The 13,447-nt window shown below is 49.4% G+C and overlaps 1 protein-coding gene across 1 annotated transcript; it reads right to left on the reverse strand.

Moving 5' to 3' along the window:
- Positions 1 to 11,034: 11,034 nt before the first annotated feature.
- Positions 11,035 to 11,989, reverse strand: LOC309586940 (olfactory receptor 51H1-like; the record flags this gene model as incomplete). Its single annotated transcript, XM_082304672.1, is given in 3 exon segments — positions 11,035 to 11,555; positions 11,558 to 11,908; positions 11,911 to 11,989. Coding segments are annotated over 3 exon segments (951 nt in total).
- Between the last annotated feature and the right edge of the window lie 1,458 nt (positions 11,990 to 13,447).

Here is a 13,447-nt window from a genome sequence, read left to right on the forward strand (position 1 = left end):
GATGGTTTTCCTGAATGTCTCCCAGTAACGGTTTCATCTGAGCTGATCCTGTCTCAGGGCCAAGGCACGGGTGAGATACCCTCTCCAGGCCCCTTCCAGACCTGGTTTTCCACAGCTCTCCAGAAAAGGTATAACCTTGAATCTTTTTGGACTCATCCATCTGTGGAAATGACACAGTATCTCTTTCCCTGCTCTACTCAGCCCAGCTGCATGCACGCACTCATCTTCCATGCACCCTAGCACATTTAGTTTCTTTCCCCTGGGACTCTCTGCCACCATTTTACTCTACATATCAGGCAGTTTCCAGCGTTTCATTTCAGTTTCATACAGCCTCCTGCACTGAGAGGCTGCAGACAAACTGTGTTGAGGAAACCTGTGTCAGCTGGAAGCAATTATCTGGTTTGCAAACTGCAGCATCACCCATAGGAACTGCCAAAGAGAAAATTTCCCCTCGTTACCTATCTTGCGTGCGCTGAAACTATAACCTATTTCTAGCATGGATGTTGTGCTTGAGGGTCCTCTCAAGACCAGTGTGCCGAGCAGCCTGGTTGTATGCATGGCACAGAGAGAGGTGTTGCATGTGGTCTGCTGGGACAAGGGAATGGCTTGGAGATGAAAATGTCTGCTCAGGGTTATCCAGCAGACCCATGGCTGAATGAGAAAAAGGGCTCAGGCTTCCAGCAGCCACAATACAATGCCCAACACTGATCTTGCTTGAATCACCTCCGTACCTGTTGTATAGTGTAAAATAATTCCATCTTGTACCCGATACGCTTGAAATCTTGCGATTCCCTCTGATTTGTGTCTCAAGTCTCACCCACATGCACCCAGCTTCCTGCAGTCATGTTCCCACACTGTGCTCCCACCAAGTTGTTCTTGCTGGTTTTCTGCTTAATCCCTTTTCCCAGAAGCATAGGTATTGCATGCATAAAGGGAGGGGTGTGAGGATCTGTTCATCTATTTTCCCATCTTAAAAAAACTGCTTTCCCAGAATCACAGCTAAGGGGCAACACAGCCACCACTTGGCACACGCCACTCTATTTGCTAGAAATGTTTATAATTTGAGCCTAAGCCAGTCCTAAACATATTTACTGTACAGGTCAGATTTCAGTGTGTGAGTGCTGATAGGAGTGTGAGAAGGGATGGCGAGAAGGGAAGGGAAAGGTGGGGGGCTTGGTCCTCCCACGTAAAAGCCTTTACAAGTCCCTGTTCAACATGAGCATGGTCACAACATTTAGTAAGGTAATGCTCATTGGAGATATGCAAATAAAGAATAGGAAAGTGTTTAGGAAGATCCAGGAGAAGAGGAGCACCATTGGTGTCTGAAATCACCACATTGGCACCAATTCTGGCTTCCTTCTTTTCTCTTAGTGAGGGATTTCACCGTCTGTGTGTCCACGCACAGGTCTGAACTGAAAGGTGAGACTCAAAGGCTGCTGTTGTGGAGGCTTCACCTCCCACCAGCCCAGCAGTGTCCCTCAGGATTGCTCCAGACTTTGAAATTCCAGGGCAGGGGAGGAAGGCAGGCATGTCACCCAACCTCCTCTGCTTCAAAAAGTTTCAAAAATGCAGAGGCTGTTTGATCATACGCAGTTTTCTTTGGCTGCAGCTGCTGTGTTGAGCTGGACAAAAATATCCCAGCTGCCTGGAAGGAAAGACTGCAGCCCAGAAGGGATGTCTTCTCCTTGGCAGGCTGTCCTTCCCACTTGCTACCAAAGGAGCAGCTGACTGCGTTGGCACCAGCAGCTCTGATGTCACCAACAGTGATGCAACATTTTTCCAAGTCAGCCATCTACTGAGGTTCAAAAATAGCACTGAGGAAAAGAGCTCGGCAGGACCTGGACACGGACCAGCTGCTCTAAGGACAGATTTCCCAAAGGACCATGTAACCCTGGAGCTGGGCAGCTGTCCTGCTTTGGGATCTCCCTTGGGCCTTAGCCTTAGGGGGAATCCCTCTCCTGCTGAGGTCCGGGGATGAGCTTGTAGCACCAGCTAAGCACCCAGGGGTGGTGCGATGGGTTAGACACTTAAGATCCAGCAGCTCCTTGCAGGCAGCAGTCGTTGCTGGTCCTTGCGCTGTGTGTGTGTGTTGAGGGTTGTGGTTGAAGATGGTGGAACTGGTGGGGTTAGGACTACAGTCCTGGCCTGAAAGGTGTGGGTAGATGCTGGAGAAGCATTCCATGTGGCCAGGCTTTGATTGCATTGGGAAGTCATAGAAGCATAGAATCATAGAATCATTTAGGTTGGAAAAGACCCTTAAGATCATTGAGTACAACCATTAATGTAACACTACCAACTCCACCACTAAACCACATCCGTAAGTCCTGGGGGAGGATGGAGAAGGGAGGCTGGAGAAAGGAGGCTCCAGTTTGGGGTTGCAGCAAGTGCATGAGGGACTTACACGGGGCAGGACTCAGGTCAGGGGCAGCTGTACCTGTGCACCGAAGAGGGGAGGATAGACAAGTCCTCTGGATCAGGGTCTGGCCTGGAATAGGGTTTCCTGCAGACACGTCTGTGAATGTCACCACTTCAACCTTGGAAGTTTAAATAGCTTTGAAAGGGGACAGAAGGTCCCTCCCTTCTGCCCATGCTCTTGCTGCTGTGCCTGGTGTCAACAGTGGGTCCCCTGCACTCTGTGTGTGAGGTATCTAAGCTGGCTGCAAGACTTTTTGTTGTCTGAACTGTGAAAGGCAGGATCAAGAGGTGGTGAAGCCCAGATGTGACTCCATTCATGTATTTCTGTGCAGGGGTTCTGGGCAACTTCCAAAACTGCAGAAACCCTCGCAGGCTCTGGTCCTGTGCCGAGTGCCCTGCCAGGAAAGCGCCATGCAGTAGCTGTGGGTAAAACCCTCCCAAACTCTCCCAGGTTCTGTCGTACAGCTGCGTTTCTGTATTTAGTGTTCATCACCTTGCTGCTCATACATTTTTTTTCAAGTGAAAACTCTCATTCAGTGGTTGCTAATAGAACTCAGTCTTTTGCCAGAGCACCGCAGTCTCCAGCTCTATTTTCCATCCTAAAGCGGGTCCACTTTAACTTCACCACCTTATGAACAACAGGGTGACTTCAACACAGAGCTTGGAAGAAATTATAGAGGCAGACAATGCCACTCCAGCCACTCCAGCACGGTCTTCTGCAGGTAGCAGAACAGTTAAACTTAGATGGAGAACTTTTAAGCCTGTACAACTGCAGCTCATTCAGAAGCCAAGCCACCTGGACTGTTTCAGCAGAAAAATAGTGTCCTTAATTGAAATAATCACAAAAACCCTGGGTGAAGTGAAGTGGTGTCAGCCAATTTCCTGTGCTGCCCTGAGTGACACACAGGAGATCCTCGGTCACCAGCGCTCCATCCTGCAGAAGTGAATGAGCTCTTGTATGGGCAAACATTGACATATTTAACGCCTGACTTGGTACATCAAGTAAATAATACAATGGGGGGATTCAGAAAATGCAGAAAGGACGGGGAGTCCTGTCGCAAAGGCAGCAGACTCTCTGCTTTTAGTGTGCGGGGTGGAAAATCAAACAATCCCAGAGAAATCTGCAAACATTGCAAAGCCCTGTATTTCATTTTCCCAGGTTAAGTGAAGCTGGTAGATAGAGGTGATTCAGAGGCAACTGAGAGGTGAGCGTAGGTCAACATGACCTGTATATAATTTGCTAAAACACAAACTCAAAGCAGCATCATGTACAGCATGTCCCAAACCTCCACCAGCAAGATAACATTGTCTGAAGGCTGTAAATAACAACTAGGATGCAATAAATTTACTCTGATGGGGAAGGAATGTCGAGGCAAAGCTGTGAAACTCGCTGCTGGTGTGTGATCTCCGTGAGAGCAGTGCCTGTCCCCCAAACCCAGCGGTGCAGGCCATGACTGTTGAACAAGCATCGTTCCGTAGGGACTTCCTTGCAAGTGTGGTTTCCACCTCCTCTGCTCGCCATCCGCAGAACAGCTCTGCCAGGAACGGCCAGCAGAAGGAGAGGGCATGGCATTAGCTGTAGAGAGAATACTGTTTTGCCAAAAACAACAACAACAAAAAGGCTGTGTGGAAAGCACACTTCACTTTTGGGTGCACCCCCAAGTGCCTAAAACAGGGTCAAATGGATCCAGGTGCTTGCTGGGGGCAGGGACAGCCATGGTCTGCTCTGCAGGAGGGTTTCCTTCTTAGAAGGAAAAAGAAAGATGCCGATTAATTAATCCAAAGGGTTTCCAGGTTGCCTAGCCCCATCTGGATCAAGGTGGCCGGATCACAGTGCATGCGTCCAGCAGGAATTTCACATTTGTCTTCACCACGTTTTGCAAGATTTAAAGAGGCCAAAATTCCAGAATGTCATTTTGAAAAGGTTGAAAAGACCTTGGGTTTTGATCTCATCAACATATTTTGTATTCTGTTCATTGAAATCGTTTCATTCTGATAAATCCAAACGTGTCCATTCACCTTTACCAGTCTGCTATAAGTTTGTGTGTTACAGACCAGAGCGCTGGGCTGCACCGCGATGTCCCTGCTAAAATATACATGTACAGAAGCTAAATAATCACAACCACCCACCTCCAGCCTTTCTCACTGCCTCTTGGTGTCTGTGCCTGGTGAGATGGGTTAACACCACCTCTCAAAAAGCAGAGCCGGTGTCAGATTTACATCATGATTTTAAGAAGATATCGCAATGGGCATCTCAGTAACAGCAGTGAGGAAATGAGAGCAGAGCTGTGAGGAGAGACAGTAACAATGTTATGTTGTTAATCTGCAATGATTTCTTCGAAATAAATCACTGTGACATCATCAAACCGGTTGAAATTCAATCTGGCAATTCAGAAAATGTTATCAGATGACTCTGCTTTCAAAAGGGACCGGGGCAGAATCAAGGGGATTTGATAATTGACATATGAGTAACTCTGACGTTGAGTGAAGTCAGAACCTCATGCATATACAATTTTTTGTTTGTTTCACAGGCTGGTTGTATGTCTCAAATCGTTTCTCAAAGAGATGGGATGGAAGCAGAGCCAACAGAAAATACCAGCCAGAGGACAAATACCAGTGTAACCAGAGATGTAATCCGAAGGATTGCAGGGAAAATTTCCATTAGAATTTGCGTTCATAAATCTTCCAGTTTCTATGAGAAGCAATTTTGAAACCAATGGTTCTTTGGACAGACTGGTTTATAGATCTGCAGAGCTGCCTGGTGCTCCTGTTGGCAGCCCTGGGCACACGGATGCGTTTCCCCAGCCTGTGCACAAGCACGAGTCCCTGCAGGAGAAGAGGAAGGGGGGAATCAGGGGAGACTGATGGCAGAGGTGCTCTGGGACACTTGTCCTGGGATGTCCAGCATCACCACAGGGGCCAGAGGATGAGACACCACAAGGACTGTAGGGCCAGCCACAGGGTACTGTACTCAGGTCCCGCAGGTTGTTGGCCTTTATGCCTAGAGAAGACATCTTCACTGCCCTCAGGTTTTTAAAAGAGTATTTAACAAAGTCAGAGCCTGAGAGGACCATGCAGGTATCTCTGGATAAAGTCAGTGCTCCCACTTTCTCCATTAAAAAGGTTAGGAGGAATGAGGTATTTCTCCAAGGTCATTAGTCTGATTAGTTCACTGAAAAGCACTGCAATAGGGACACACAGCCAACCTAGCCTCATTGAGGAAGAAGATGTGGGGAGTGCAGTGGGCAATTTCTATGGAATTAGACCAAATCAGGTTCGGCATAGCTGGCAGTATCAGAAAAGGTAGGAGTGGATCTGTGAGGACTTGCACAAAATGCAAAATATATCTGGGTGCATGGAAGCTTCTCTTCACCTTTGCAATACAGAGGATGAAGAGTTTCTAGCAAGTCTACGGAGATTAGAGCACAGAGGCTGGACAGAAATGTCACTGGCGCCCATCCAGGTTGATGTCTGATGATTAAAGATGCTGCTGTTGCTGGGCAATAATTTCTGGACACCGTAGTAATCCAGTACCCTGCAACAGAAGCAGAGATGTATCCCTAACCAAGTGCCCTAAGGACCATCAGAGCCATGATGCTACAGTTTTACGCTGTCTGTTCTGTGCTAATCCTAGAAATCATACACAATTTGGTCAAAAGGGACTTGAAGAGGTCATCTGGCCCAACCCTCACACTGAAGAGTGTTCATGGGTTTCTAAATGAGGCTGGATAAACTCCCCCTCTCTTCAAGAAGCAACACAATGGCAGGGCCAAGAGCCACAAGACTCACTGCGCTTAGCCAGGGTGCCAAGAGGAGGAGGAGGAGGAGGACATGGGGGAGCCATCCTGTGGTGACAGTGGGCAGCAGTTCCCAGGCATGGACTAGCTGCATCCCTGTAGTATCCAGCAAGGTCAGCCTCAGCAGCCACAATGCCTGATTTCTCCCACAGCTGGAGACTAGGATTATTCTGTAAATCCTAAAGCCACCCAGCATAGCCCACCACCTGACTGACAAACCTGAGCTTCCTGAAGGACACTTGTGGGTCAAAAGCTGAGGGTTTATTCATGCATGACCTACAGAGCTATAAACACCTCCAATGGGTCACACCTACCAGGTGAAATTTAAGATGAAGGGTTCATTAGCCAGGGTGTGGTTTCGGGGGTGGGATTTGGTTTGAAGTTTCCTTGTCTGAACCTACAGAGCATCTCAGCTCACCTTAGAGAGGTGCTCCAGGGACTGCATTGACTCACCACCTCTGACTGTCATGGGAGCTTGGACCCCGGGCCCACATGTAGTCCCAAATTTGGGACACTGAATGCAGAGCTGAATCTAGGGGAACTCAGAAGCTGGATTTTTTTAGTTATTCTTCAGCACCTTGAAAAGCCATGTGCCCTTTTACGGTGTCCCAGTTTGTGTACTTAAAACATTCAATTCATTTTGGCCTCAACCATGATCTACTTCATTCTCAAGGTTGAGATTCATGTATGAAATGTGTTTACATGGAGTTAAAAGCTGCTCTGTCCAGCGATGTGCAAAGATATGGATATGGAGGTGTAAACAGAGGATTTTGTGGTCTTAAACTAGGTCAGAATATTAGTTCATGTCCAATTCCAAAGATAAAACAAACTTCCCCAGTGAACGTGCAACCCTTCTCAGAATCGCCCCATTTATGTTAATTTATTACAAAGTTCCCTGGAACTTTAGAGGACCTCATAATGGTGAAATCCCACGATGCATAAGCAAGGAAATTGGATCGTTGCTACTAAAAATAATAAAAAGAAAAATCCCCCAAATATCGCAGTGGTATGCAGCAGAGTATCCCAGATCTGACCCAGTTTCAGAACTTGTCTATAGACTCCTTTAACATCACAGTTAGGGCCCGGTTTACATGTCTTGCAGAGCAGATGAGGTTTTACCAGTAAGAAAGCTGTGCTGCTGCAGAGAGCCTTCCCCCTTTCTTGGAAGAAAACCCCTGTGAAATCTGTTAGTACAAAACCAGCTGAATCTGTTGTAAGGGCTGTGCATGTTTAGCTATTTCAGTAGGAAAGTTGCACACCCAACTAAAATATGAGAATGGTGCAAAGCACAAATGTTGAGCAGAATAAGAAGCAAGTGAGGCAGTGCCTGGATATCCTTTATTTCCACATCCCTGTGTAGCATCATCAGAGCTACTGTACTTACCAGGCTGTGAAGGTGCTGGTGTGAAGTAGAAGTTGACAACTTACACTGTTTGCTGGCAAAAGGGAATTTTGTGACAGCAAATGCAGGTACGTGTGTAGGTAAGTATGTAGGTACAGGGCTGAGCAAATGCAGATAAGAGAAAGGGATCGACAGGTGGAAAGCACTTGTAGAAAAATTGGTATGTACATTATTGTTTTTGGCGTCATCGATGGAAAGTCAAACATAGAAAAGCAAACAGCGAACGTTAGGAAGATGTGTGGTCCTGTCAATTATTAAATGAAGCTGGCAAATCGCTGTGACTCAGAGACAGCTGGAGGATAGGCGGGTTTAGGGGGAGCTGCAGGTATGGCGAATGCATGCAAGCCTCATGGTAGCACATTTCATATCGCAAACCTAACCCGGCAGGCAGCAAGGTACCTGACCGTGTTACTCTGTAAAGTGGGTGACGTGTTTTTAGGAGAAATAAAAACTAAAATTAGTAGGAATTTCATTACTCAGCATCACACAGACCTTTCAGGACTGCAATGCATTAGCTGTGCTCTCTTCTTGAGTAAAAGGCCACCTCCAGGAGGGCTGGGAGGCCCCATTAGCGCCAGATGGACAAATTGTCATGCTACGTCTGGCCCTGGAAGGCGATGGACGGGCTGTGTGGGGCTGGGTAACTCAGCGCCGCGGTGTCAGTCCGCCCTGCTTGGCTGAAATGAGTGAAGTGCTCGTAGTTTAACCCAGTTGTGGATTTCACCTGTGAGGCAATTGGTTCAAAATTGTATCAGGACTGGTGTGGCCAGCAGGAGCAGGGCAGGGATGGTCCCCCTGCGCTGGGCACTGGTGAGGCCGCCCCTCGAGTGCTGTGCTCAGCGCTGGGCCCCGCACCCCAAGGCGGCCATGGAGGGGCTGGAGCGTGGCCAGAGCAGGGCAGCGAGGCTGGGGCAGGGTCTGGAGCACAAGGCTGGGGAGGAGCGGCTGGGGGAGCTGGGGGGGCTCAGCCTGGAGAAGAGGAGGCTGAGGGGAGCCCTCATCGCTCTCTGCAACGGCCTGAAAGGGGGCTGGAGCCGGGGGGGTCGGTCTCTGCTCCCCAGGAACAAGCGATGGGACGAGAGGGAACGGCCTCAAGCTGCGCCAGGGCAGGGTTGGGTTGGGTATGGGGAAAAACTTCTTCCCCCAAAGGGCTGTCAGGGCCTGGCCCAGGCTGCCCAGGGCAGGGGCTGAGTCCCCATCCCTGGGGGGATTTAAAAGCCGGGGAGATGTGGGGCTTGGGGCCATGGTTTAGTGGTGGCCTTGGCAGTGCTGGGTTAACGGTTGGACTCGATGATCTTAAGGGTCTTTTCCAACCTTGACGATTCTGTGATTCTATTCTATGATTCTATGAAAACAGCTGCCAGGTTTGTCAGCAGCTGACATGCATCAGCTGCATTAACCTCCAAAGGAGCTGCTCTGTTCCTCAGGGAGCTGCTCTCTACTGTCCACAAGCTGATCACAGCAACATTTGCTCGTCCCCATGGCTTGCCCAGCCTGACTCACTGGATTTAGCAAAACATTCAGGCACGAGATAAACTGTTCCTTCATGTGCTCACACAACAACACTGCTGAGCACTCAGGTCTCCGTGGTTAGGTCCCCAGCTTCTGACCTCTTGTTGGCAGGTCAGAGCAGCTTGACAAATTCAGATGGACATGCACCAATGCCCTCTCTTCAGACAACTACTTTACAGGCCCTTGGAAAAATACAGGAGAGACTTCTGGCAGCTTCCCAGCCATGAGGCCCAGAGTCTGCTTGTTAAACACTCACATTTGCCTTGTATCCACCTTTCTTTTTGCATGGAGTACGCCTTTCTTCCTGCAGACACCAGTCCCTTCCCAGCATCTGACTGACGTGATGCTTTGCAGCATGCACAGCAGCACCCATGTATTCTTGCTGGTTTTACTGCTTGGCACCTCCCAGTGACAGTACCGGAGAGACCATGGAAGAGACAGCATTTCCTTCCCCTGATGAAAAAAAAAACAAACCCAAATGCAGTTTTCCCATAACTCTCTCATGCTTGCCAAAAAAACCACCTAACTTTCATGGCACTGGTTCTTGCCAGTTGGATTCTCCATAGCAGCGCCTAGGACAGCTGGGAGAAGCTCTCAGTACATTTACTAAAGCAGCTTTTGGAGCTGTAGGGGCTGGGTGGGAAACAAATAAAAAAACTAAAGAGAGACACCAATTTTTTTCTCACTACCAAAACTCTCCAGCACATTCCTGCAGTGCGCAGCATCTCCCAGTTTGGCCAGATGGCCAGGGCATCCCAAGCTCCAGTCCTGACCCTGGAAGTCCTTTTCACCCTGCTCCCTCCTTCTTGACCACTCAGCTGCTAGGATGAGGGAAAGGCTGGGCTGAGATAGCCCAGAGGAGGAGACCAGCCCATGAGGAATACTGATTTGGGGGGAGAAAGGAGCAAACGGTTTGGTATGACCCTGCAGACATGACAAAGCCACAGGGATTTGGCTTGCAGGGGGGATTATTTTACACAAGGACAAGGGTTAATCAGGAGGTAGGTTGCCTTGGGACAGGGTGGAGGCTCCATAATGACAGCCGGATGCTCTGAAAGGGGCAGCTCAGCCAGCCCGCGTATGAAGCGTGTGACTTATACATCACATGCATCCCTAAGGAAATGTGGCAATATACAAACAGCACCACGCGTCGCAGGATGCATTTGAATTGCACGCCCATCGCACCCTATACCTCCATGCCAGAGCAGCCTACCCCCATTTGGATCATAACCTGGGAGGTGTGGAGAGATTTTCATGATGTTCCTCAGAGAGTTGTAGGCAGAGCAGATGATATCATGAGACAGTAAAAACGATACATTGCCCTTGCAGACCCTGCAACGAGATTGGACTCAGTTTTGTCAGTTTGTGTCCTCAGGTTACAGTCCATGGGCCATTAGTACCTGTCTGTCCTCCATAACTGTAAAGAATCACATTATTTGTATAGTGAAAGCTGGGGAGTCTCATATGATCACATAACCCTGGGAAGTGACAGTTTCGTATAGTGGACCGACATAGGGATATTGTAATTAAAAGCACAAGTCTGGCAACACTGTTTGTATTTCTTCAGAGACCAAAACTGCTGCTAGCAGTGAATCCCTTGATGAAAGCCTGCTCTCAGCAGTCTTCCCTCTCCCCACATGCAGGGAGGACAGCTTCATCACACAGCCACAACAGCTCTGCCCTCTTGCAGACTTTCTGAGAAATGGGGCATCCCAAAATGGGAGGTGGAATAATGTGAATTGCCATAATTCATCCCTCCATGGAGAGGAAAAGAGCTGTATTGTAGAAGAGGTGACAGGTTTCTTCTGGCATGAGTGACTTTCTCTGGGAGAAGATATTCCCCATGAGCAACCAGTCTGGAGAGGAAAGGAAGGAGGAGACTGGCTTTGGGGCATTGCTGCTCTGGGACTAGACCTGCTGCTGGGTCCCTCTCCGACAGAGCAGGATGAGGATCCGCCTGTGGATATGCTTGGTTTTGCAGCTGTACACGAGTGGGTTCAGGACAGGCGGCACCAGGAGACAGGCATCAGCCAGGGGCGTGTGAGTGAGGGTGGGCAGGTGCTTCCCAAACCTGTGGATGATGGACAAGCCAATGAGCGGGATGCAGAAGATCAGGATGGCACAGAGGTGGGAGATGCACGTGCTAAAGGCTTTGGCTTGTGCTTCCTGGGAGACGATGTTCAAGATGGCTCTGATGATCATCATGTAAGACAGGAGGATGGTCAGGGAGTCCAGGCCCTTGGTGAGTATCACCGCAGTCAGCCTGTACAAGCTGTTCACCCTGACATGCCCACAAACCAGCCTCAGCATGTCCTGGTGCAAACAGAAGGAGTGAGACAAGACACGGGACCTGCAGAAAGGCATCTTCTTAATAAGGATGGCAATGGGCAGCACCACACAGATGCCCTGCATGAAGATTGCCCCGCCGCCTTCGTTATCAGGGAGCTCATCAGGACAGAAGCATAGTGCAAAGGGTAGCAAATAGCAACAAAGTGGTCAGAGGCCATGGCCACTAGGACCCCAGACTCAATGGCAGAGAAGGAGTGGATGAAGTACATCTGGACAACGCACACCTCAAAACGGAGGGAGGTGGACTCAAACCAGAAAATGTCCAGCATGGTGGGCAGGGTGGAGAGAGACAAGCCCAGGTCTGCCACGGCCAGCATGGAGAGGAAATAGCACATCAGTGTATGGAGGCTGTGGTCTCTCTTTATCATCCAGAGTAAGGTGCAGTTCCCCAGGAGCAGGAGGAGGTACAGGCAGCAGAGAGGCAATGCCATCAGTAGCTGCTCATCATCAGACCGGGAATCCCGGTGAGGATGAAGGTCAGGGGACTGGACCCAGTCCTATTGGAAGATGACATCTCACACACAGATGGTCTGGGGCTCTGGAAATAATAGTGTTTTGGAATAAAAGCCCTGCTATGAGACATACCACGCACACCCCCCACGCATCCCAGCTACAACGGTGTTGGGAGGACAGGCTCCTGAGATCCAAGAAACCTCTGTGCAGCTGCCCTCATGCATATCCACCACATCAACCAAGGAAAAACCACAGTGGACCAGCCCTGGGGTCACTGTCTGGGCTGTGCACAGCAGCAGATAACAAGGAAAGAGCAGTGCACAATTTAGTCTCCCCTAGTTGTAGTCCCCAACATTTAAATACCCAGGGTTTCAGGAGATTTGGTGCTCAGCCCTCTGGGAGGTGCCTGAAAGCTTCTCAGCAGCACGGGCAGGACGAGAGCCTGGGGCCAGGGTGCTCCTGCCTTGGGAAGGAGGAGAGGTGGGATGGAGACCTGGAGGTCAGCCACGGGAACAGGGCTGGTTGCTCCCCGCAGCAGCAGGAGGAGCAGCCCTGGCCATGCTGGTCCCTGCAAGGCTGAAGCACATGGGCAGGAGAGGGAAGGGGGGATGGAGGGGGAGAGAGACAAAGGCAGAGAAAGGTCAATGTTTGTGCTGAACCAAATGCGGTCAGACCACAAGAGATAACATCTCACTCCGAGATGAGAAGTAGCCCCATTATATGTGATTCTGCATTGATTTCCTCCCTTTTTGTTTAAGTATGGCAAAATGTATAATGTTTTAGGGAGCTTTATCAGGTAAACCTGCAGGTCAATTAACCAAACTAACCCTGATGGAAGGAAAATGGATTTGTGCTTTACAGCTGCCAAAAAGGTTAAATGGAAAGGAAGAAATTCAGAGGCTCAAATAAGACTGAGAACCTGAAGTGGTGTTTTGTCTGCCTGAGGCCTTTAGAAAACCCAACAGCAAGCACCAGGTCTCCATTTAGGCACTCTGGGAGCCTCCTGCTTTCCTGGGCAGCTTCACTGGGAGCACAGGCGATCAGCCGTGATGCTCAGCGACGGGAGGCTGGGACAAGTGGGGGAGATTTCCAGAAAAATATTCCAAACAGGCTTCTCTGCAAATGCAGTTAAATTTAGTCCATCTTAAACGTGCCAGCTGAACAGCTGGTGGTCACAGCAGCACATCCTCACGTCTTGCCACGGCTGATCAGGGAAAATGTCCATGTCTCTATTAAGCTGGAAATGAATATGTTTTGCATAACTGAGGAACACAAACTGTTTGAGATTTGTCCCAGAATTTGTCTGCACGCACACACACACATTCTGAGACCTGATCTGCTATCAGGAAAAAATAAATAAATCAAGTTTTCACACGGCCAAAGGGTCAGGCCTGAAAGAGAGCAGTGGGAGAGCAGTCGTGCCTGCAAATAGCTCAGCTCACCACGGTGCTGCTCTCCTCCAGCAGCCCGTGGGGCAGCTCCTCAGGAGCCATCAAACACCCACTTCCCTGGTTAGGGG

Source organism: Platalea leucorodia, assembly GCF_965183815.1.
Source record: "Platalea leucorodia genome assembly, chromosome: 2".
In the NCBI taxonomy this organism is placed as follows: Eukaryota; Metazoa; Chordata; class Aves; order Pelecaniformes; family Threskiornithidae; genus Platalea; species Platalea leucorodia.